General features: G+C 50.4%; 2 protein-coding genes across 7 annotated transcripts in view; one reads left to right on the forward strand and one right to left on the reverse strand.

Moving 5' to 3' along the window:
- Positions 1-4,500: 4,500 nt before the first annotated feature.
- On the forward strand, positions 4,501-21,868 carry PRMT2 (protein arginine methyltransferase 2). 3 transcript variants are annotated; one of them, XM_074189882.1, is made up of 9 exons: positions 4,501-4,659; positions 6,100-6,192; positions 6,837-7,019; positions 7,128-7,289; positions 7,803-7,967; positions 8,330-8,505; positions 9,554-9,683; positions 10,350-10,486; positions 11,172-11,913. In XM_074189882.1, exons 1-9 carry the CDS (start codon positions 4,537-4,539, stop codon positions 11,443-11,445), a joined length of 1,443 nt encoding a protein of 480 aa, XP_074045983.1. In that variant the 5' UTR covers positions 4,501-4,536; the 3' UTR covers positions 11,446-11,913. The 3 variants fall into 3 exon arrangements, with proteins under 3 accessions (XP_074045983.1, XP_074045984.1, XP_074045982.1); XM_074189883.1 differs by lacking the exons at positions 4,501-4,659; positions 10,350-10,486 and adding an exon at positions 11,920-21,868 and having other exon boundaries at positions 4,706-6,192; positions 11,172-11,343; XM_074189881.1 differs by lacking the exon at positions 4,501-4,659 and having other exon boundaries at positions 4,715-6,192.
- The window catches only part of DIP2A (disco interacting protein 2 homolog A), a 124,729-nt gene continuing 122,665 nt past the window's right edge, over positions 21,049-23,112 (reverse strand). For all 4 annotated transcript variants that reach the window (XM_074189876.1, XM_074189874.1, XM_074189875.1 and 1 more), the window contains one exon: positions 21,049-23,011. In XM_074189876.1, the coding sequence (XP_074045977.1) occupies positions 22,759-23,011 (253 nt within the window). In that variant the 3' untranslated portion in view covers positions 21,049-22,758. The remainder of the gene's footprint in view (positions 23,012-23,112) is intronic.

Genomic DNA, 23,112 nt, shown 5'->3' on the forward strand with positions numbered 1-23,112 from the left:
CAAGATTAGGGGGGAAATTGTAAAACTCAAACTAAATAAAATCTTTCTTAAAAAAAGTTAATGGTATCACTAATTGTTTGGAAATAAGAAGCACACTGGTGGGGGTTCAGGAGATACCCCATTGAGTATTAAGGGTTCTGTCCTTCATCAGAGTGACATCTAGCACCCTGAGCCAGATAGTAGTAAGTAATGGCCACATCCCAAAAAAGCACATCCATATACAATATACACCAGACACACACACACACACACACACAAGATTCTGGTAATTTAATATCCACAACCTTAGTCACATTATTTAGCATCTTGGGCAGCTAGATGGAGTAGTAGGTAGAGTCCTGGCCCTGAAAACAGAGGACTTGAGTTCAAATTCAGTCCAGTCATTCTGATTACCATCTGGCCATTGGATCTAGATGCTCCAGAGGAGAAGTGAGGCTGGGGGCTTAGCACAGCCTCCCTCACTCCGATCCAGGTCATGTTCCTGTCATGGCATCACCTCCCTGATGTCTTCTTCAAGAAAGGACAAATGTCTACCATAAATTACAGAGCTGGAAAGGAAATGCTCTGGGTATCAGTTTCATCACCAGTAAAGTGAAAAATTTCCCCTCAAATTTCCCCTTTAGTCATTTTGGTCATGTCTGACTCTCCACAACCCTAATTGGGGGCAGAGATCCTGGAGGGCTTGGCCATCTTCTTGTTCAGCTCATTTGCAGATGAGGAAACCAAGGCACACAGTGAGGTGACTTGCCCAGCCTTGTAGCTAGTTCCTGGCTGGGGCTGGATTTGAATTCATAAAGATCAGTCTTTCTGACCCAGGCCCTGCACTCTCGCCACCGCAGCACCCCCTTAAACCATGATCAAAGTGTACTTCTTTCTTTGCTCCTCCTGCCTTCGTCTCAGGACTGGGCTTCCTAGTTGGGCTCTGTCATACAAACTCACAAACATATTCTCCTCTACACCTGGGTTTGTTTTGGAAGTCCTTTCAACTATCAAAAGCAGAGGGCCCGGGGACTTCTGGTCAAGATGGCAGAGAGAAGCTAGGTTGGTGTTAAGCTCCCAATGGTCAGAGTGAACCATCTTCTAACAAAGTCTGTTTTGGGAAGGGGGGAGCATGGATGTGTCCAGGGCAGAGAGCAGAGCCCTGGCACACTGGTGGGTGGTGGGGAGAGGCAGGGGACTAATATGAGAGCTTCAGCTGTGGGGTTTAGGATGCCCAGGAGCCCATTCAGCCATTGTGGCTGGACTGTACAGCTCTTTGACCTGAGCAGCAAGCCCCTGGCATTCCCAAGAGAGGGCCTGGTGTTCCTATACAGCCCCAGGAGTTCCCACTCACCCAGTGAGGGAGTGGGCAGCTGAATTCCCCCACTTCCCCCATGCTGACCATGCAGACGTTGCCAGCTGGGACAGCCTAGCCCAGTGATGAGGCTACCTAAAAGATAGCCCAAAGATGACCCAGGTACCCCGGGTGCTCCCAGCAGTCTAGCAGACATCCCCAGCACAGACCATCCAGAGAGAGAGCTCTGGTCAGTCTGTCCACTGAGCAACCCTAGGAGTTCCTAACATCAAGGGCCCCAGGCCAGGTAGCAAGCCCCTCCCCCAACACGAAAACCTTGGAATAGGTAACAAATTTCAAAATGAATAAGAAAGGTCAGAGAAAACCAGAATCCATTGAAAGTTACCTTGGAGATAAGGATGGACAAAACACAAGCTCAGAAAAGGAGAGCAGAAGGGAGGCTGTGTGTGAAGCTATGGAGGAAAATATGAATTGGTCTCTAGGCCAGAAAGACTTCTTGGAAGAACTCAGAAAGGATATTAAAAATCAAATGGAAAAATTGGGAAAAGAAATACAAAAGAAAATGAACATCTTGCAACAAAAAGTGACAGAAGAAAACAAATCTTTTAAAAATACAATCAGGTAACTGGAAAAAGATAACAGTTGTTTTAAAAACAGAATTGACCAAATTGAAAAGGAGATGCACAAGCTAAGTGAAAATATCTCCCTGAGAAATAGAATAGGGTTTAATAGAGGCTAATGATTTCATGAGCAATTAAGAATCTGTTAAATAAGATTTAATAAATGAAAAAATAGAAAAGATAAAATACCTCAATGGTAAAACAACTGATGTGGAAAATACATCCAAGAGAGATAATTTAAGAATAACTGGATTACTTGAAAGCCATGATGAAAAAAAAAAGAGCTGGGATTCCATTCTTCAGGAAATTATCCAAGAGAAGACTGCCCTATCCTGGAACCAGATGGCAAAATAGTCACCAAAAGAATCCACCAATCCCATCCTGAAAGGGATTCCAAAATGAAAACATCAAGGAATATGATAGCTGAACTTCAGAGTTATCAAATCAAGGGGAAAATCCTGCAAGTGGCCAGAAGAAGCAATTTGAATACCAGGGAGCCACAGTCAGGATTACACAGGGCCTGGCTGCATCAACTTAATAGATCAAAGGGCCTGGAATATGATATTCCAGAGAGCAAGGGAGCAAAGGTAAACAAGAAAAGAAAAAGTGTTACTCAATAAGATTAAACTGGTTATATCCCTACCTGGGAGGGAAATCCCCAAAACTCTTGAGAATTATAATTCTATTAGAGGAAGCATACATAAGCTGAAGGTGTGGATATACATTGATATTTTTTTTAAGAAAGATTTTATTTTGAATTTTACAATTTTCCCCCTAATCTCACTTCCTTTCCCCTACCCGGCACAGAAGGGAGTCTGTTAGTCTTTTCATTGTTTCCATGGTATACACTGATCTAAGTTGAATGTGATGAGAGAAATCAAATCCTTAAGGAAGAAGCATCAAGTATGAGCTATAGCAGAATCACATAATGATGACTGTTTTCTGAAATGAAGGTAATAGTCTTTGGTCTTTGTTCCAACTCCACAGTTCTTTCTCTGAATACAAATGGTCTTCTCTATTGCAGCCCCAAATTGTCCCTGGTTGTTGCACTGATCAAGGTTGATCGTCACCCCCATGTTGCTGTTAGGGTGTACATTGTTTTTCTGGTTCTGCTCATCTCACGCAGCATCAGCTCATGCAAATCCCTCCAGGCTTCCCGGATCGTTCCTCCTGGTTCTAATAGAACTATAGTGTTCCATGACATACATATGCCACAGTTTGCTAAGCCATTCCCCAATTGAAGGACATTCCAATTCTTTGCCACCACAAACAGGGCTGCTAGGAATATTTCTGTAAAAGTGATGTTTTTAGGGGTGGCTAGGTGGTGCAGTAGATAGAGCACCGGCCCTGGAGTCAGGAGGACCTGAGTTCAAATTCAGTCTCAGATACTTAATAATGACCTAGCTGTGTGGCCTTGGGCAAGTCGCTTAACCCCAGTTGCCTTGCAAAAAGTAAAAAAAAAAAAGTGATGTTTACCTTTTTTTGTTATCTCTTCAGGGTAACAGACCCAGTAGTGGTATTGCTGGATCAAAGAGGATGCTCATTTCTGTTTCCCTTTGGGTATAATTCCAAGTTTCTCTCCAGAAAGGCTGGATGCGTTCTCAGCTCCACCAACCACGTATTAGTGTCCCAGATTTCCCACAACCTTTCCAAGGATCACTGTTACCCTTTCTGGTGCAGGCTGATTTTGATGGAATGATTGTTTTAAAAAAATTGTGGGGAGGGGCAGCTAGTTGACAGTGGATAAAGCACCGGCCCTGGGGTCAGGAGGACCTGGGTTCAAATCCTCCCCCAGACACTTCCGATGACCCCGCGGTGTGGCCTTGGGCAGGCCGCTAACCCGCTGCCTGGCAAAAGCCAAACAAAGCTCGGGTGAACTTCTGACGCCCACCGGGGGGCTCCAACAGAAGGTGCCCCCACGAGCCTGGGTGCCAGCCGGAAGCAGAACGGCGGGGCACCGCCACCCCGCCGGGCTTTGCCCCGGCACTCTGCCCAGGGTGACGAGCACAAACGGGGCCGACGGGCCGGGGGGGCCGGGGGGTCGGGGGGGGGCCGGGGGGTCGGGGGGTCGGGGCCGGGGGGCGGGGGCGCCCCGGAGATGGAACCCCGCGTGGACCCTGGGGGTGCCCGGCCCCTCGGGCCCGGGAACGGGCCCTGCCCGGCCGCCAGCAGGACTGGACCTCTACGGAAGGGCAGCAAGGCCCGGCCCGGCCCTCCCCCCCCCCCCCCCCCCCTCCCCCCCCCCCTCCCTTCCCCCCTCCCCTCCCCTCCCCTTCCCCCCGCCCGCGGCACCCCGCCAGCCGGGGGAGGGGCAGCGCTTCCGGGTTAAAGGTGAAGAACCCGGGAAGCCTCCGACTTCTCAGAAAACTAGTGGAGAGGAAGAGGGGCAGGGGAGGGGGAGGAGCCAGCCTTCGCGCGCAGGCGCACGCCGCCGGAGGGACCCGGAAGGGGAGAAAGGATGTGCGCAGGCGCCCTCAGTCACGTGGGCCCCGGAGCGCCCCTAGGGCCGGAGCGGTGAGCGGGGGTGGGGCTCGGGGCGGAGCCTCCTGCCGAGGCCCCGCCCCCGCCGGGCCGCGCCTGCGCAGTTGCGGCCGAGCAGAGGGCCGGGACAGCCGGGCGGAGATGCCGCACGAGGAGGGGGACCCCCGGCCCGCGCCGCCGCCCCCCGCGACCCCCAGGGAGCCGGGCCCCGACGCTGCCCGGGACAGCCCGCCACCCCGCGATGCCCCCCGGCCGGCGGAGCCTGTGAGTGCAGACCCTCGCGGGGTAAAGCTCGGCGGGCGGGGCTCGGGGGGCTCGAGGCCGGCCCGTGCTGCCCACTCCACGCAGGGACCTGGGGGCGGCGAGGGGGGCGGCGGGCAGAGCGCGGCCCGAGCCGGGAGGGCGCGGGTTGGGGTCCGGCCTCGGACGCCGTGGGCAGCCCCGTGCCCCCAGCGCTTGTAAGAGGGGCGGCGCCTCGGGCGCGACCCCCGCCGCCTGGCACCGGGGCCGTCCGGGGCTGCGAGACCCCGTGGCAGCGGCCCTCCCCAATGTCACGGCCAGCCGGGGTGGGCGGGCCGGGCCGGGCGGAGAAGAGGCGGTGGTCGAGGCAGCCGCCCGGAGCCGGGACCCCGCGCCCCCTGAAGAAGAGGAGACGCAAGACAAGCGGGGACCCCGGGCCCGGGGCCAGCCACATGGGGCGGCGCCGCCTGCAGGAGCTGGCGCTGGCTGCAAGCAGGCCCGAGCCGCAGGAGTGACCAGAGCCAGAAGCCGGGCCGCCGGACGTGCCTTCGGGGTTACCGTCACGCGGACAGTCGGTGTCCGGTCACCCTGGGCAATGCCACCCCTGCTCTGTCTCCCAAAGACATCCGGAGAAAGGGGAGCGCATCCATTCACACCGAACTAGAGAAGCAGAGTATTGAAGATTGGGGGATGCCAGGCAGTGGGCACCGGCGCCACAAACTCCATGTACCAACGTGATGGAAGCCTCTGCTGCCGCAGGAAGATTCCAGTAAACTCTGGAAAGAAGTGTGCAAACTGAAGCAAAGGGAAAGAAGCAGAACCGGGAGAAATGCTGAGTCTCAGGGACATCGGGTGGCGCTACCCTGAAGGCCCCAGCTCTTCTCGCCTCCACCGTGATCCCAGAGGACGGACTCACGAAGGAAAATGCCCGACGAGGAGTGCAGATCGCAGCATCCTTTCTTTACTTTATTCTTTCTCGCGATTAGTTTTCCTACAACTGAAACAAAGACAGAAACGGTGTTACATAACGACCTGCCACTGTCAGAAGAGGGGGAGGGGAAGCACGGAGAATGCAAAATCTTGTAAAAATGAAAGCAAAAATTTTCACAAGATGTAATTGGGGAAAAATCAAATACTATTTACATAAAAATAAAACCAAAAAGCCACGCTAGAACAGACGAGCTGTTGATCTGTCGGGGTAGAGGCAGCTGTCCCCAAACATCATGGGGGAGACCCCTAGACCACAACAGACATCAAGAGGTGGCATCTGTGTGTCCTCCCTCTGGCCTCGGGGCATGACCCTGAGTCAGGGAGAATTTATTAAGCACCACCTGGATGCATCTAGTAAGATCAGGGCACAGTGACTGTTGGGGTACCATGGCACCTATTGCCATGCCCAAGGGAATGAAATCTTTGCCCAGACATTCTGTCCCAGCCCCATTTGACCATCTCGGTTTGATGCAGAAGGAACAGAATGATGAAGATCCCATAAAAGAGAATGCAGAGCCCGAAGAGTTTGTGGCCATCGCGGACTACGCAGCCATGGACGAGTCACAGGTAATGGGGGGGCAGTGCTTCCCTGATGTGGGCTTTGATGTCCAGGAAAACTGCCATCTCAAAGAGGTGGTGGGGGTCACCCTCTGCAAGACTGCAGGAAGCAGGGTGCCCTCTGCTGGGACTGTGAGGGCCTCTGCAAGACTGTAGGAGTGGGGGGGCATTCTCTGCAGGACTGGGGTTTGGGGCCACATCCTGCAGGACTGTTGGGGTGGGGCTGCAGGAGGGAGGAGAGACCTGGAACAGAGATGGGGGGTTGGGGGCAGTTCACTCTCAGTTTCCATATCTCAAACCAGGATGGCCACAAGGGCCAATCTTTAGACTTTTGGCCTCAAGCAGACGCTGGTCATCACTGAACCTGGGACGCCCCTCCTGCCATGCTAGGGGCTCCTGTCCTGTGTGCCCCTTACCAGCCACCGCACCAGGCATTGAGAACGGGCAGCCCTGCTCTGGGTGTCCAGTCTTTATGTGGCCAATGGGAGCCGTGGTCAAAGTCAATGCACGGGGCTCATGGGGCGACCTGTGGCCACAGTGGCAACGCTGTCCGACTTCCCAAGTGTTCATTTGAGGTGGCCACAGACAGCTGAGGCCCGGGCACAAATGTGGTCTGGCCTCACAAGAGGGCCTTCCTGCCCCTTGTGTTCCAGCTCGGTTTCTGCAGGGGAGAGAAGCTGCTCGTGCTGCGACGGGTAACCACCGATTGGTGGTGGGGCGAGCGTGAGGGCCGCTGCGGCTACGTCCCAGCCAGCTACGTGAGGGAGAGCTTGGAAGAGCCACTGCCTGAGGATACATGGCAAGACGAAGAGTATTTTGGCAGCTATGGGACCCTGGTAGCGTCTCTATGGCACTCTCTGTCTTTGCACCCCTCCAGGCGCTGGCTGGGGGGGGGGGGGGTTCCCTTGGTGGCCAGCATTAATGCAGACATCCTTTTCCTTTAGAAACTCCACTTGGAAATGCTATCGGATCAGCCGAGGATGGCCGTGTACCACCAGGTGATCCTGCGGCACAAGGACTTCCTGGAGGACAAGGTGGTCTTGGATGTTGGCTGTGGCACCGGCATCCTCAGCCTCTTCTGTGCTCATTATTCCCGGCCCAGAGCAGTGAGTGAAGACCAGTGGTCAGAGCCTTGTCCCTGGGAGGAGGGAGCCAGTCATCCACTCACCAGACATGGCTGCCGGGGGGAGGCCCCAACCCCCAATGGGACCACCCTCTTCAGGGTAGGTGGCCGGCAGAGTATTGCCCAGGTGCTGAATGGCTGATCTGGGGTCACACAGCCTCAGTGAGGAGGCCTGAGACAAGCCTGGATGCCAAGACCCTCCTTTCCCTTGGACCCCCTTCTTCCAGTGGAGACCCCCATCCTGGGATGGGGTGGCTGTGGAGGTCAGAGCATTGAGAGGGGGAAGGGGCTTCTGCCCTGGTCCCGTTGGCTCACAGGCCTCCAGGAGATCTCAGGAGCAAACAGGGACAGCACACACTGCCAAGGTGAGGGAGGCATCCATTAGGCGAGGCTTGCCTGCCCGTGGTCCCACACAAGGGTCTTGACCACGAGGGATGGAGCAGCCCAGGAGTGTAGCCTGGGTCCCTCCTCAGCCTTGTCCCCTCTTTGCCCACAGGTCTATGCCGTGGAGGCCAGTGAGATGGCCCAGCACACCCAGCAGCTGGTGCAGCACAATGGCTTTGCAGACAGAATCACCATCTTCCAGCAGAAGATGGAGGATGTGGCTCTGCCAAGGATGGTGGACGTGCTGGTGTCAGAGTGGATGGGCACCTGTCTGCTGGTGAGGGCTGGCCTAGGAGCGGATGCGGGGAATGGCTCGGCCTCCCCCACTCCCAGACCTCCTGCACCCCCCCCACCTCTGAGGCTTTGCCAAAGCCCCTGCTGGGCCTCCATCTACCTGCAGCACCCTGGGGTCAGCCCCGCAGGCCATCGGGCCAGGAACCTGGGGCTCAGAGGGGGCCCCAGAGGAGTCGGGGAAGGGGCTCCAGCCGGCCTGGGCCCCACTGGCCGAGAGATGGGGAACCCAGAGGCAGCTTGGATGCAGGTGCCTCTGTGGGGCCAGGGACAGCCCAGGCCCCAGAGCCCTCTGGGATTGACCATCCTCGCTCAGCCTCAGTGGCGTTGCTTTGCCTCTGTCTGCAGTTTGAGTTCATGATTGAGTCCGTGCTCTACGCCCGGGACAAGTGGCTCTCCCCCGATGGGGTCATTTGGCCAACCACGGCCGCGATCCACCTCGCTCCCTGCAGCGCCGAGAAGGACTATGACCACAAGGTTCTCTTCTGGGACAACGCCTATGAGTTTGACCTCAGCTCTTTAAAGTGAGTGGCCCCAAAACCATCCCCCCAAGAAGCCACCCAGGACTGCCACATTGGCTCCTTGGGCAGGGCTCGATGTGTTCCGGTGCTTGTCCACCGTCAGCTGAATGAGCCAGGCCAGGCGCTGAATGGGGGGAGCCAGCCCAGAGGAACCGGCTCGACCCTGCTGGGGAGAGAAGGGGCTGCTTGAAATGGCCCGTGGGAAAGAGGCTGCGGGTCTGGGTTCAGATCCTGCTCCTGTTACTCCCTGTAGACCACAGGCTCCTCCTATCTAGAGTAAGGCCTCTGAGTTCCTGCCTAGCTGCAGGGTGGGGGCTTCATGTGGGCAGGGGCGGCAGGGCCCCGGCTCCACATCTGGCAGAGGTTCCCTCCCCTCTGCTCAGTGTTCGCCCATGTGAGGACGCTGTCTATCTTTCCACTCGGCTGTCTCTTCTCTGTCATCACATCACCATTTAGAGGCTCTCTTGTGCACCCTTCTTTGGGAATGAGACTGAAGGGACCCCTGACCCTGCCTCCCATGGATCTGAAGGCTTCTGTCCTTGTCTGTTATGGCTCCACCTACACCTGGACCCACTTTTGGGCTGTGGGATGTCAGTGGTACAGGGAGAGTCTAGGTGGGCCAGGACAGTAAAAGGCTGTGGTCCTGAGTGGATGGATGACTTGGGGGAGCAGAGGGTCGGGGAGGGACGGTGTGAGTGCGCGTGCAGGCCGGGCATTGCCCCACTGTCAGCTGAGCCTGTTGATGCCAACCGAGCCTATAAGTGTGGTGGTTCCTGTAAGCTTGTCTGTTGTCCCTGAGGCCCACGTCAGGGACGAAGCGGCAAGCCCCAGCTCTGAGGGGCTTCTGTACTTCTGAGCAGCCGCATTTCTCTAGCTACGTGTGTCCTGGAGCCCCAGCCAGGCCACGGGCAGCTCCCCTGGGGCACAGTGGGGAGTTGATGCTGCCCCCCCCGACACCACTCTGGGTCACAGCAGGGAGAGGATGCCTGCCAGGGCCAAGCACAGTGATGGTCGCAGGACCTGATTCTGGCTCTTTCTTCCCTTTGGCCAGATCTTTGGCCATCAGGGAATTTTTTGCCAAGCCCAAGTTCAATCATGTTTTGGAGCCTGAAGAGTGTCTTTCTGCCCCACATCCTGTCTTCCAATTGGACATGAGAACCCTGCAGATTCCTGACCTCGAGGTGAGAGAGGCAGCTCCCCCAGTCCCTTCCCACAGATTCCCGCCTGCCTCTGGACCTTGTGCCAGCCTGGGGACCTTGGCTGCCATTTTGAGACTCCTCTGTGCCCCGCTAACCAAATCCAGGGACACAACAGTAAAAGTTCTTCCTCAATGAGGGGCTCTGCCCCATTTCAGAATTAAGATCTGGGGAGACAGCCCAGTCCCAGGACAGGGCTGAGGATCAACCACCCAGAGACTGTCCCCCACCTGGGACTGGGCTGTCTCCCCAGATCTTAACTCTGAAATGGGGCAGAGCCCCTCATCGAGGAAGAACTTGTTCAGCCTCATAGAGAGGGAGGGGCTGCCTCTCAAGCGGGCTGTATCTTCCCTGGGGACCCCTTTGGGCAGCTTGCTCCCACAGTTCAGATTGTTTTTCTATGCTGAGCCCAGGCGTCCTGCTGCCTCCTAAGAGCAGTCCCCCACCCCCACCCCCGGGCCCCAGGAGCATGGCGCTGGAGCACGCAGGACCCTGTCTCCTCTCTGTGCCCCCACAGATGCTGAGGCCTGAATGATCTCAGCCTTGTCTGAGGGCCCAGAGGAGGGGCCGGCATCCAGGTTGGACGGTGCATTGGGGGTGGCCCCACCCCCCTCTGTCCCTGTGTGATCCCCTCTTTCTTCCCTCCCCCAGAAGATGGAGGGTGAGCTGGGCTTCTGCATCCAGAGGGCCGGGACTCTGCACGGCTTCTCTGCCTGGTTCAGTGTGGAGTTCCAGAACTTGGGTGAAGACGGACCGCAGCTGATGCTGAGCACAGGCCCCTGGGACCCGTAAGTATGGGGCCCTGGTGCACCCACCTGGCATGCCTGTGGTGCGGCTCTCTCTGAGTCAGCCTCCTGATGTTGGGGATCAAGGGGTCAGAGGCTTTGTTGGAGATCGAAATGTTGGTTTTAAGAAACTGAGGAAACTAGAGAGAACTCTAGCATATTGAAATCATAAGTGCGTATTGAATGTCTACTGTATAATCGGCCCTTGGCAGAAGGAGGGAGAATTCACCTGGGATTCAAAAAGATCTTAGAGGATACAAGGCTGGTCTTTGCCCTCCTGGGGCCCAGGCAGTTGGAGGGGCCAATCGTGCCCAGCGGCAGACTAGCCTGACGGTCTCTCCTGTCACCTACCTCTGAACAGATAGAAGTGGTTTCAGGGCCAGGCATGGCGGGGCTCCCAGATGAGAGAACTCCCTCCATCAGAGCAGGTCGGCCCTAGCTGCCAGTCCAACCTGAGACCAGCCCTTTGCAGCTCTCCGGCCTTCAGAGAAAACATCTGATTGACCATCTGGGCCTAAGCTCTCGGAGAGTCCCTGCTGTCTCCTGGGATTCAAGAACCAGATGGGACCCTGGTTGTGGTCACATCTGGTCTCCCCTTTTATAAACCAGAATGCCAAGGGCCGGGGGCAGAGTCCAGACCCGGTGACCCCAGGGCTCAGGCCTCATTCGGTGACATCTTTGCCCACAGCCCCACACACTGGAAACAGACCTTATTTATGCTGGACGAGCCTCTGGCTGTCCACGCCGGAGACATGGTCAGTGGCTCCATCGTGCTGCAAAGAAACCCAGTGTGGAGGAGGCATATGTCCATCACCCTGAGCTGGACTCTCACCTCCAGTCAAGACCCCAGCTCTCCAAAGGTACCAGAGAGGGCAACCATGGCTGTTTCTTCCTCTGATGTGGTTCTGGCGGCAGAGGAGAAAGGTTCTCTGTCTCCCCAGAGCCTCCTGGGCCCAGGTTAGGCAGCCCCCTGGAGGTGGTTGTGCAGAGGCCCAGGTCTGGCCAGGCTTGTAAGGGGCCATGCCATCTGGGGTCTTCTCTCTGGGGAGTCCAGCAGGCTCGTGGTGGGAACGGAGCTTGGATGCAGCCTACAGCCGCTGTTTTTTCACTGAGGCTCCTTTCAGGGCCTAGCCTAGTCTCGGTGTTTTCAACTGAAATAAAATTAGAAGTGACCCAAGGTGTCCGCTGTCCTGATACAGATTGCAGACTGGACACGTGGCTTCCTTTGGGCCCAGACCAGGAGAAGGAATTTCCCAGGGATTCAGAACTCTTGCCTGGTGCCCGGTGCCCAGTGCCCAGCTATTTGTGTTGGGAGGGAGGGGGTGCCGCAGGACCGGTGTGGACAAACTCCATTAACCTCGGGAGACATCCATGAGAGCTCAAGAAGGGGGAGGGAAGGGACCTTGGCTTCATCCATTTTCCCTACTTTGTTTCAGGTTGGAGAAAAGACCTTCCCGATCTGGAGATGAGGGTCCAGGCCTGGGGGGGAATGGGAACAGGGGCCAACCTGGAGATGAGGTGAGGATTGTGGGAGGCATGGCTGGGGCCACTCAGGTAGTGGCAGAGCCAGGAATAGGATCCCAAGACTACTGCCATGACCACTTCCTGCTCCGGCTGCCCCAACCGAGGACAGGATCCTCCAGCTTCTTCCGGGGGTGGCAGGTTCTTGTCACACCTCCAGGATGGTTCCCCTTGACCTAGGAGCTTCTCCTGAGACTTCTCAGTGCATGTCCACACCAGGACTCCTGCATCCCTGCCCAAGGGCAGCTGTGCATCATAGGACCTGAGGGCCAGCCTCTTCCAGGTGACACAAAAAGTGACGGATGGCACCTGTTTTGAAAAGACTTCCCTTGGGGGCGGCTAGGTGGCATAGTGGATAAGCACCAGCCCTGGAGTCAGGAGTACTTGGGTTCAAATCTGGTCTCAGACACTTAATTACCTAGCCATGTGGCCTTAGGCAAGCCACTTAACCCCGTTGCCTTGCAAAAACCTAAAAGATAAAAAAGAAAAAAAAAGAAAAGACTTCCCTTCCCTGTTCCTGCCCTCCAGCCCCTTCCTTGTGGTCTCCCTCCACCTGCGTCTGGCCCAAAGCCCAAGCCTTTGTTCTCAGGGACCCTCCTTGGTTTGGCCAAGGCTCTGGTTCCAGTGATGAATCTCACTGTCCTGGCCTTGAGGGGGGCTGTGGGCAGGCTCCACCTTGTCTCCAGGTTTCTGCTAACCCAAAAAGGGCTGCTTGGATGTTGGGTTAGGTGCCAGACCTTTGCTTCTGCCCTTGACTTCCTGGGAGTCCAGACCTAGGGTCCACACCCTTCTTCCCACAACCCCCATCTCTTGGCTTTTTGCCAGTTTGCTGGAGGTGGAGGGGGGAGGGAGTGGTGAACAATCCGGGCCAGGCCGGGCTGGGTTGGTTGGAGGTTGTTTTTCCAGCATCTTACCAATCATGATTCCGAGCATCCTTTTACATGACTGAGAGCTGGTCTCTTCCCTTGACGCCTCATCTGTTGGGGAAGGCGTTCATTTTAGGTTCTCTAGTTGAATGATGATCTCTGTGATTCTACAAGAGGGGCTTCTGAGCGGTCAGGGACTTCATGTCTGACTTTTGGGGGGACAGAGGTGTCTCTGCCCTGCATGTTGGGTTGGGATGAAAGACTGTCCCAGACACCACAAGGCTTCCAGCCAAAGTCGTTCTCTGATTTTAAAACTTCATTTTGGAAGACAATAAAATTAGTATTTATTTTTGACAGATTTGCCAAGTGGTCATCCTTTCATTTAAAACTGGTGCACCATGTAGGATGTCTTAGCTGCTCTAACACCTGGTTTTTCTGTAGCTTTTTAGGACCAACGGGTATGGACCACATTGGAGAGGGGCATCCTCGGGGAAAACAATCATTTTGTTGAATTGCAGGAAGTTAGTGATACCTCCGGAGAGAAGCCAAGCCCAAAAGTAGAAAACCAAAGCAGGCGGGATGCCCAGCCGGACTGGGCAGATGGAGGTGGGCTCCCCAGCTCTTGTCAACCTGAAAGCGTCTGCTCCTCAGCTTCTGCCCGGCAGTGCATGGAACACTGGCATGGAGTCAGGAAGACCGAAGTACAAATCTGGTCTCAGTCACCAAGAAGCAGGATGATTCTGGCCAAAGCATTTCACCTTGACCTGCCTCAGTTTTCTCAACTCAGCTCTTGACTCCCAGGGTAGGAGATAACGAAAGCACCAACACAGGGACAGAAGAAGGGGTTTAGCCTTGTTCTGCCCGACACCCAAGAGCGGAACAAGGAGCAGTGGGGGGGAGCCTGGGCCATGTCGGGCATGGTGACTGTAAGAACCAAAGCGCAGAGACCTTAATGATTTCTTAAAGTAGATTATCTAGATTCTTTTTTGATTTATGATTTTTCAGATAGTCCAATAATTCTCCCATTATCTCTCCTCAATCTATTGTCTAGATCAATTGTTTTTCCAATGAGTCATTTCTCATTAAGATAGTTCTGTTTTTTTTTCATTTTTAAAATGTTATTTCTTGATGTCTTATGAAATCACGAGTTTCCTTCTGCCCAATTCTAATTCTTGGGGGGAATTGTTTTCTTCAGTAAGTTTTGAGATCTTTTCTCGATTGTCTTTTCATAATTTCTTCACATTACTCTTTCTTTTCCCAATTTTTCCTCTACCTCTGACTTTTTCAAAAATAGCACAATTCAGCCTATATTCACACATTTAACATTTTGAAATGCTCTTCACATTTTCTTTGATTCTAAATTCTTCCCTTATCCATAGATCTGACAAACTATTCCATGCTCTCTTGATTTGTTTATGTTTCTTTCTTAATTTTTAAAGTCCTTTTAAGGCTTTTTCAAGAAATCTTTTAGGGCTTGTGGCTATTTTACATTTTCCTTTTAAGTTTTACAAGTAGTTGTTTTGAGTTTTCTTCCAAGCTTGAACCCTGATCTTTTCTATTACCATAGAAACTATCTAAGATACTTTTTTATTGTTTACTCATTTTTAACAATCTAATTCTCATCTGTTAAATTTATGTTAGTGTTGGGCTTTCTTTTAGGGTGTGAGGAATGATGTCTCAAGTTTTAGATTTTTCTTTGCTGTTCTTTTCAAAGCTCTTTTTTTGGGGGGTCTTTGATTTTTTTTTTTATTCTTCCACTATCCTGTGATACAGAACCTGGTATAGTTGCTGTTCTTCTGGTTTACTCCTTGGTTTATGAGTGAGTGTCCTCAGGTAGTCCTCTCCATCCCTAAGCTTCCACGAGGGCCCCTGCACCATTGCCACCACAACACTCATTCCCCATGGTTCCAGAAATACACTATCATCAGTCTGTTCCCCTGCCACTACAAGCACCAGTTCATCCCTCTGCCCTACAACCAATACCAGGGATTCCTTAACCTGTGAGTAAACAGCTAGGTTGCCCAGTGGATAGAGCACCAGTCCTGGAGCCAGGAGGACCTGAGTTCAAATTCAGCCTAACCCTAACCCTAACCCTCATTTCTACAGTCCAGCAGCAGGTAATGAGAAATGGCCTTGAACTTACCCTATCTCCACCTATTTGCCCTGTTTGTGGTCTTGGTTCTTAAGAGCATTCACACTATTCCTTTAAACAGACTCCAAAATTTCAATTTGGGGTGGAATTTCCTCAATCTGATTGGTTCTCACCTTTGTTTACAATGTAGGTTCAAAGAAGGCACTGGCTTAGGAGCCAGGTCTGAGTCAGTGGTCATTCTCTTACTGTCACAGGCTCTGGCCACTCTAGATGGACTTGGACTTTATCTTTAAATTGTGCTGAGACCCTCTGCTTGTCCTCTTGGCGCCCCTTGAGGTGCTTCTCCAACATGGTTGGCTGGGCAGAAGTGGGTTGCAGTGCAGGCAGTGCTAGGGTACTGGTGTTGTGGGTGCATCTGTGGAGCACTAGGAAGGGGGCCCTTGACAAGGTCCGGCTGCAGTGTGGTGGCTCACAGTCCCTGTAATTCTGTAGGTATTTTTTAGGGTCAAGGGCAGACTATACCTGTCACAGTTGTAGGACAGTCTACGGGGAGGAGAAGGCCCACATTCTTGGTATCTTCCCTTTTGGTCACAGGAAAATGGGAACCCTGGTCAAAATTCTAAGGTAGAAAAGCGTGCTTGTGGTCACTCACAAACCAGAGCACAGGTCAGAAGAATAATAAACACACTTCCCCTTTGATTATACCACCTTGGAAGAACTGAAAATTTATAGTTCCCCAGAATCAGCTCTGAAAACAGCACCAAAAAAGCTAAAGCTTGGGATGGTAGCTCCTCTATCCCAGAAGCAGCATCCAATTTTAACAGAAAGTTTAAAAAATAAAGAAATGAGCTTGAAAAATTATCAAACAATAAAAAAGAATCTGAAAATTACTGTGACAGAACAGCAAAACACAAATTGCTACTTCTAAAGCCTCAAAGGAAAAAAGTGAATTGATCTTGGATCCAAAAAGAATTCCTGGAATAGAGGTAGGAAAATAGTTTGGAAAAGAAATGAGAGGGGTGGCTAGGTGAAGGGGGCGGCTAGGTGGCACAGTGGATAGAGCACTGACCCTGGAGTCAGGAGGACCTGAGTTCAAATCTGACCTCAGACACTTAATAATTACCTAGCTGTGTGGCCTTGGGCAAGCCACTTAACCCCATTTTCTTGCAAAAACCTTAAAAAAAAGAGAGAGTAATGCAAGAAAAAGTCAATGGTTTGGTAAAGGAGACACAAAAAATATTGAAGAAAATAACACTTTGAAAACAGAATAGACCAAATAGTAAAAAAGAGTAATAGTAATAGAAGAGGTACCAAAATTCACTGAAGAAAAGAACCCCTTAAAATGTGGAACTGGCAAAAGGAAAAGAGGTACAAAAATTTCATTGAGGCAAATAATTCCTTAAAAATCAGAACTGGGAAAGTGGAAACTAAAGACTCCATAAATCATCAAGAGACAATAAAACCAAGTCAAAAAATGAAAAAATAGAAGTCATGTGAACTATTTCATTGGGGAAAAAAATTGACCTGGAAATAGAGTAAAAAGAGATCATTTAAAAAGTATTGGATAGCCTGAAACTCATGATCAGAAAAAGAATCTAGACATCATCTTTAAAGAAATTAAAGAATAATTTGGCCCATTCCAACTCCCCTTTCCCTTCCTCCCAGTACCTTCTTTTCTTGCCCATTAACTCCATCTTTTAAATTTTTTTTTTCATTTATTTGAGGCAATGGGGTTAAGTGACTTGCCCAAAGTCTCACAAGGAAAGCTGCCCTAATATCCTAGGATCAGAGAGTAAACTAGAAATTGAAAGGATACATCAATCATATTTAAAAAGAGACCCCAAAATAAAAACCTTAAATGAATAATATAGTCAAATTCTAGAACTTCCAGATCAAGGGGAAAAATATTGCAAGTAATCAAAAAAAAAAAAAAACAACTCAGATATCAGGATTACACAAGATATATTGACTTCTATACTAAAGGATCAGGGGGCTTGGAATATGACATTCCAGAGGGCAAAGGAGCTAGGTTTATTACAACCAAGAAAAATTTGAATATAATCCTTCGGGGGAAATGGAACTTTAATAAAATGGAAGATTTTCAAGTATTCCTGATGAAAAGACCAGAGCTAAATAGAGAACTTGACTTTCTTTTTCTTTTTTCCTCCTCACCCCCATTTATTCTATTCTCTCCTCAAAAGTATGTTGTATCTGATTATCCTCTCCCATTATCTTCCCTCTCTGGTCACCTTTACCCTCCCTTCCTTTCTCCTGTTCCCTTTCTTCTCCTATGTTCTGTAAGATAGATTTCTATACCCTATTGAGAGTGTATGTTATTTCTTCTATGAGCCACTCTATGAGAATCAAGGCTCACCATTCCTGTTCACCTTCCCCCCTTCCATTCCAATGCAAAAGCTTTTTCTTGGCTCTTATGCGGAATAATTTGGCCCATTCCAACTCTCTTTTCCCTTCCAGTACCTTCCTTTCTTGCCCATTAACTCCATATTTTTAAATTTTTTTTATTATTTGAGGCAATGGGGTTAAGTGACTTGCCCAAGGCCATACAACTAGGTAATTATTAAGTGTCTGAGGCCGGATTTGGACTCAGTCCCTCCTGACTCCAGGGCTGGTGCTCTATCCACTGTGCCACCTAGCTGCCCTAATTCCCCCTTCCTGTGTCTTGTCTATATCTGCTCCTTCTAATTACACTAATAAATGAGAAGGCTCATATGAGTTATCAGACATCACCACGCTTGAATACAAGCAGAGAACTTGCCTTCCAGATACAAGACTCAAGAGAAGCATAAAAAGCAAGGTTCTCAAATATATAGAGAACTGAGTCAAATTTGTAAAAATTCTGTCAGTCATTCCCCAATAGATATAGCCAAAGGATATGAACAAGCAGTTTTCAGATGAAATAATTAAAGCTATCGATATTTATATCAAAAAATTTGCTATATCACTATTGAGAGAATGCAAATTTTAAAACTCTGAGGTTCCACCTTACACCTATTAGATTGTTAAAACAGAAAAGGAAAGACAAATGTTGGAGAGCTGTGGGAAAATTGAGACACTAATGCACTTTGGTGGAGTTGTGAACTGATTCAACCTTTCTGGAGAACGTTTTAGAACTATATCCAAAAGGCTATAAAACAGGACATTTCCCAGAAATACCACTACTGTCTGTATCCAAAAGAGAATGAAACAAAAAGAAAAAGGAGATCTTTTTTGTGATGGCAAAGAATTGGAAATTGAAGGGATGCCCATCAATTGGGGAATGGCTGAACATGGTGTGATAAATAATTTTGACAGAATAATATGGTGCTATAAGAAATATAAGCAGAATGCCCTCAGGAAAACCTGGAAAGACTTAAATTAACTGATGCGAAGCAAAAATGAATGGACTAAATAGAATATTTTAGATTTGGGTCGTACAACCTTAGGTTATCTTAGGGTTACATTAAAATAAAATACTTATTCAACAGCCATACCCAGAATAAAAAAATATAGTTCACTAATGCAATAGTTAATTTGTAGTCTTACCTTAGGTTTAGCAAGTGCTACGAAAAGTCATGGTACTTTTGACTTCTTAGAAAGTGGGGGAATGTGTGTCATCAATATGACAGGCAAAGGCACAAAGCACCAAAGCAAACACAAAACAACAAAGGGACAACACGAGACAAAGGTAGGTGCATACTGACTAGACTGCATTGTACAGATGGAATGCATCCCACAAATCAACTGAAAATTCTGTTATGTTCTGTCCATAATACAGCCTAAAAACACCAAAGAAAATTAGCATCCATGAGATTATTAGTGATGGAATTATAAAATCTAATATGCATTCCATGCAAGTTATTACTTTATTTTTTTGGCCTTGAAAATTAAAACCCACAAGCAGGCTGCATTAAAGTCGTGCTGTGGGTCACATGCTGCCTGTGGGCTGTATTTTGACAGCCCTGTCATAGATAGTAGTATCAATATTGTCCAGTGACCAATGGTGAATGATTTACTCTCAGCAAAAGATCCAAGGCAGTTCTGGACTTGTGATGAAAATGCTATCTACCTTCAGAAAACAAGATAACAGAGTCTGAATTTTATTTATTTGAATTTCACAAATAATGTGTCTCCCATGGGTAAGGCACTGGTGCAATTAAAAGTCTTTAAGAGAAAACAAACAGGCCAAGAGCAGGTGGCACAGGACTGGTCATGATGAGGAGGAGGTTGAGGTGGGCGATCCTTGCATTTGACTAAGCCTGGCACCAATATGGTGTGCCCCAAGGGGTGGGGGTCCATTAGGCTGCCTAGAGAGAAGTGAATGGCCCATGTGGAGACTAAAGGAACAGGTTCAAATGTCCCTACCAGCCAACAGTGGGACAGAGCCCATGAGTGACTCCACCTGCAGCCTGGGAGAGATAAGATACTCAGAATTAAAATAGAGGAAACTCATGACCATGACTGCCTTTCTCAATGTCCAAAAGCAGTATTCTCAGTCTGTTTGCCACGTCCAAACTCCCTCACAAATGGCTTAGTCTCAAAGCCTCTAAGAAGCTGCCAGCACTATGGCTCAGAATACCAGATGCTCTGACTTTTGGATACTATAGATTTTTGTACCTGGGAGGGTAAAAGAGACAACCTTAAAATACTGAAACATATGTTGGTGACAACTCACCACATGGCATGTTACATTTCTTCATATTTCATTAGGGTTGTAAAAACAGGTGCTCGCTAGAGTAGAATCCAGAGCTCAGAGTGGGTGGGAGAATCCCAGTAAGGAAGCTCGTCCATCCCGGGGGTGTCTCCTCTAAGCTTGTGTGTGGTCTGTGGACACATGACAGAATGACCCCCTCACAATGTCTGCTTGAAAAGAGAGAAAAACTGGTGGCAATTGTTGTCAATGACTTCTTAAATTTAGCCACAAAGGGAAGAAGAGGCCTTTTTTAGGATAGGGGAGACATGGGCTTACTTGTAGGCAATAGGGAAGGAGCCAATAACGAGGGAGCCATTGAAAAAAGGGGGAAATTAGGAGGTAGAGCGGCTGACTTTGGTAGGGAGAAAGGCCGCCTCATCATGGGAGACCAGGCTGATGGAGGAGGAGGGGCAGAAGATGAAGAGACAGCTCACAGCAAAAGGTTTCAAATTTAACTAAGAACATCAAGGGAAAGTGGCACCATGGGAAGTTTGAGGAGGAATGATGTTTGGGAGGGTCACGGATGAGGCAGGTAGAGTCAGGCTGCCCGGCAGCAGCAAGGGAAGAGTTGAAATCACCAATAAAAAATCTTAGAACAGGGGTGTGATTTTTCTCCATTTTTGTTCAGCCACACATACTTATAGGCCTTTTCTGTACAGATGCTATAACTAGCTCCATTAAAGGGGGGAAAAATACTCAAATTTTCTACCTTCTGTCTTAGATTACATCTGGTCTGGCTTCTAGGGTCCCTGGTGGCTTTTCCCTCTCACTGCGCCTCTTCAGGTTGATGCCCCTTCATCCAAGTCCACCCTTAGCAATGGTGGATGACTGGCTCTCCAGCATTTCACTCATTTCCTTCTTGCATCCCATTCTCTTTTGGAGATCTTGAGCTGCCTCCCTTCTGACAACTTTTATGTCTTTGATTTTTGGGAAGGTGTAGGGCAATCAAGTTGCTGGGCTCCCCTGACCTCTTCCATTCTGGAAGTTGCCTTGTTTGGTTCTATATGCAGGCCACGTGAATGATCAGGGTGTTTAAAAGATAATGATTTTGTAGTAATTTTATGAAACCAGTTTTGTAAATCTCAATACTTCGTGTGTTGCAGTTTCTTGGCAAAAAGGGCTAAAGATCTTGAGAGACAGATTTCACTGGTGTTGCTATTTTACCCCTCAGGGTAGATCATGACTGCCCTCAGCACCCAGGAATGCTCCTCCTGGGCTGGGAGATTCCTTCACCTCTGGAGCTTGGGCTGTCTACGTCTACCACGGTCCCAGGCTCTGCGACCTCGGCACCACCTCTACACCAGGAGGTGGTGGCAGCAGGTGCACATCTGATAGAGGTCGATTCAGTTGCTGAGATTACCGCTCTTTAATGTGATTAAGAAGAGAAATTTCTAGATAGTTTTAAATGTTTTTAATGTGCTTTTGAAAATCTGACTTTACAAGGCAACTCGTCTTACTGTCACCAATCTTTCAATACAAAAATCTTACAATGCTTTATTTGCTATAAAACTACAACATCAAAATTGGGGTTGGGCAGTTCTTCTCCCTTGCCAGCCATCCTATTATAAGGATCATCCATTAGTCTATTGTTAAGACTTCTGGGCTTCAAATAATAAGTTATACAATTCTGTACATAATTACAATAAATTGTTAGAGTTTTAATATGCATTTTCCTCATATACCACAGTCAAACACCATAAGGGCAAACAGAACTACTCTCCATGGAGTCAGTTGTTGGCAGAGAAGGGCACCAGCCTGCAACCTGCCCGCCGCCTCAGGGAGGCTCGTTTGGTAACAGCCCGCTTTCTTAGGCACTGGTCCAGGCAGACTTACCTGGCTCTCTGGGAGCAGATGCATCAGACGTGCCCCACTCCCCCAACGCTAACTGTAGAACTGCCTCTTTTATTAGCATAGAAAAATAAGCTATTTGCTAGACTCGTGCTTGTCTACAAACCCTTGCTCTGATTCATCTTCACTGCACTAGTCTGTTGGGCTGGCGTTGCAGCCGGTGGGGCAAGGTGCATCAAGCCCACCTGCCCACCTACCCAGGGGCACAACTATCACCTCAAAGTGTAGCAGCAATAGATTGGACCTGCCTTGCAGGTAGGCGTGCGTGCGCGCGCGTGTGTATGTGTGTGTGTGTATGTGTGTGTGTGTGTTTGTGTGTGTGTGTGTGTGTGTGCGCACGTCTCTGAGGGAGGCAAGACTGATCATCTTCCTAACAACATTTGAGGGCCGTGGGAACAAGCACCTCTCTCCCCTGCAGTCCCTCCTCCACAGGGAGCCCTTGGAAGTCCACCTCTCCAACAGAGATGAGCCGTGATGTGGTCTGGTATGGACTAGGAGTGAGCGTTGGGAGCGTTCAGAATGCATTTCCACAGGATAGCCAAGAATCAGGACTGAGCACTGGGGGGAAGTGGTGGGGACGGGGGGGGGGGGGGGGGGGAACGAGTAGGCCCGGGTCCTACCTCTGGCTCTGATGGTCATGGCCCCCTTTCTGGGCCTCTGCTTCTACACCTTTATAATGAGGAGATGACACTGGTTTAATTCTATAGTCCTTTCCAGATTTAACATCTTAGGAATGGACTTGTCGGCTAGACGTGGGAGTGAATAAATCAATCAAAAAATAAACCTTAAAAAAAAAGCAGGTATTGCATCTCCCATTTTTAAACCATGTGCAAAAACACTTAGAAGAATACAGCAGAGTGCAGAACTGGGGTCTGCAAGCCCCCGAAGCACATCCGCTGTCCCCCAGCTTCTTCCACAGCATGACCCAGCAGGATCCTGGGAGCGGGACCTCCCCAGGACCCCCACCACTGGCCCCAGGCAAGTGACATTTAGATGTCTTTGGAGCCCTTGGCCGTCATGAGCACATCTCCTCAAGGAATTCCAGGGATCCCGTCCACAGATTTGCTACTGACAATGGTCAGAACAGGCCAAGTGTCTGAGAGAGGCAACCAGATCTGACTCTCTTTTTTCCCATGGCTGGAAAAACAGAAGCAGCTGTGTGGAACACTTCCCCCCAGCCCTGCCTCCTGACCCCCACCCCAGAGTCCATGGCCCAGAGGGCTCAGAATCGCAGTCCGGGGGCATCCAGACCTTGCTTTCACATGTTGTAGGCTACGTAAATAGGGTCCAGCTGGTCAGCCAGGAATCCATCTCGCAAGTGCATCCGCTGCTTTTCCCCCCGAGAATTGATGGGGATGACTCCAGGGTCCACAATGACCACCACACCCACAATGAGGAAGTGCTCCTCAAGGACCACATTGGTCACCAGGGCCACCAAGTCCAGGGCTTCCTGCTCAGGACCCTCCAGTTCCACCACCACCACCAGCAGGTTGGTCCATGTAAACACAGCACTAGGGAGGGAACATGGAGTACACACGGTCATGGAACACTGGCTCTCTAAGATCACCCATTTTCAAGGAAACTAGGGGGTCAGGTACTCATAGAAAAGGGA

This window comes from Macrotis lagotis, chromosome 5 (genome assembly GCF_037893015.1).
Source record: "Macrotis lagotis isolate mMagLag1 chromosome 5, bilby.v1.9.chrom.fasta, whole genome shotgun sequence".
NCBI classification, from domain to species: domain Eukaryota; kingdom Metazoa; phylum Chordata; class Mammalia; order Peramelemorphia; family Peramelidae; genus Macrotis; species Macrotis lagotis.

Excerpts from the sequence above, each read along its gene's own strand:
- PRMT2 (XM_074189881.1), top strand. The coding sequence starts at position 5,971 with ATGCATCTAGTAAGATCAGGGCACAGTGACTGTTGGGGTACCATGGCA. Across the intron at positions 6,193-6,836 it reads CAGCCATGGACGAGTCACAG|CTCGGTTTCTGCAGGGGAGA; the intron begins GTAATGGGGGGG and ends CTTGTGTTCCAG. Across the intron at positions 8,506-9,553 it reads TTTGACCTCAGCTCTTTAAA|ATCTTTGGCCATCAGGGAAT; the intron begins GTGAGTGGCCCC and ends CCCTTTGGCCAG.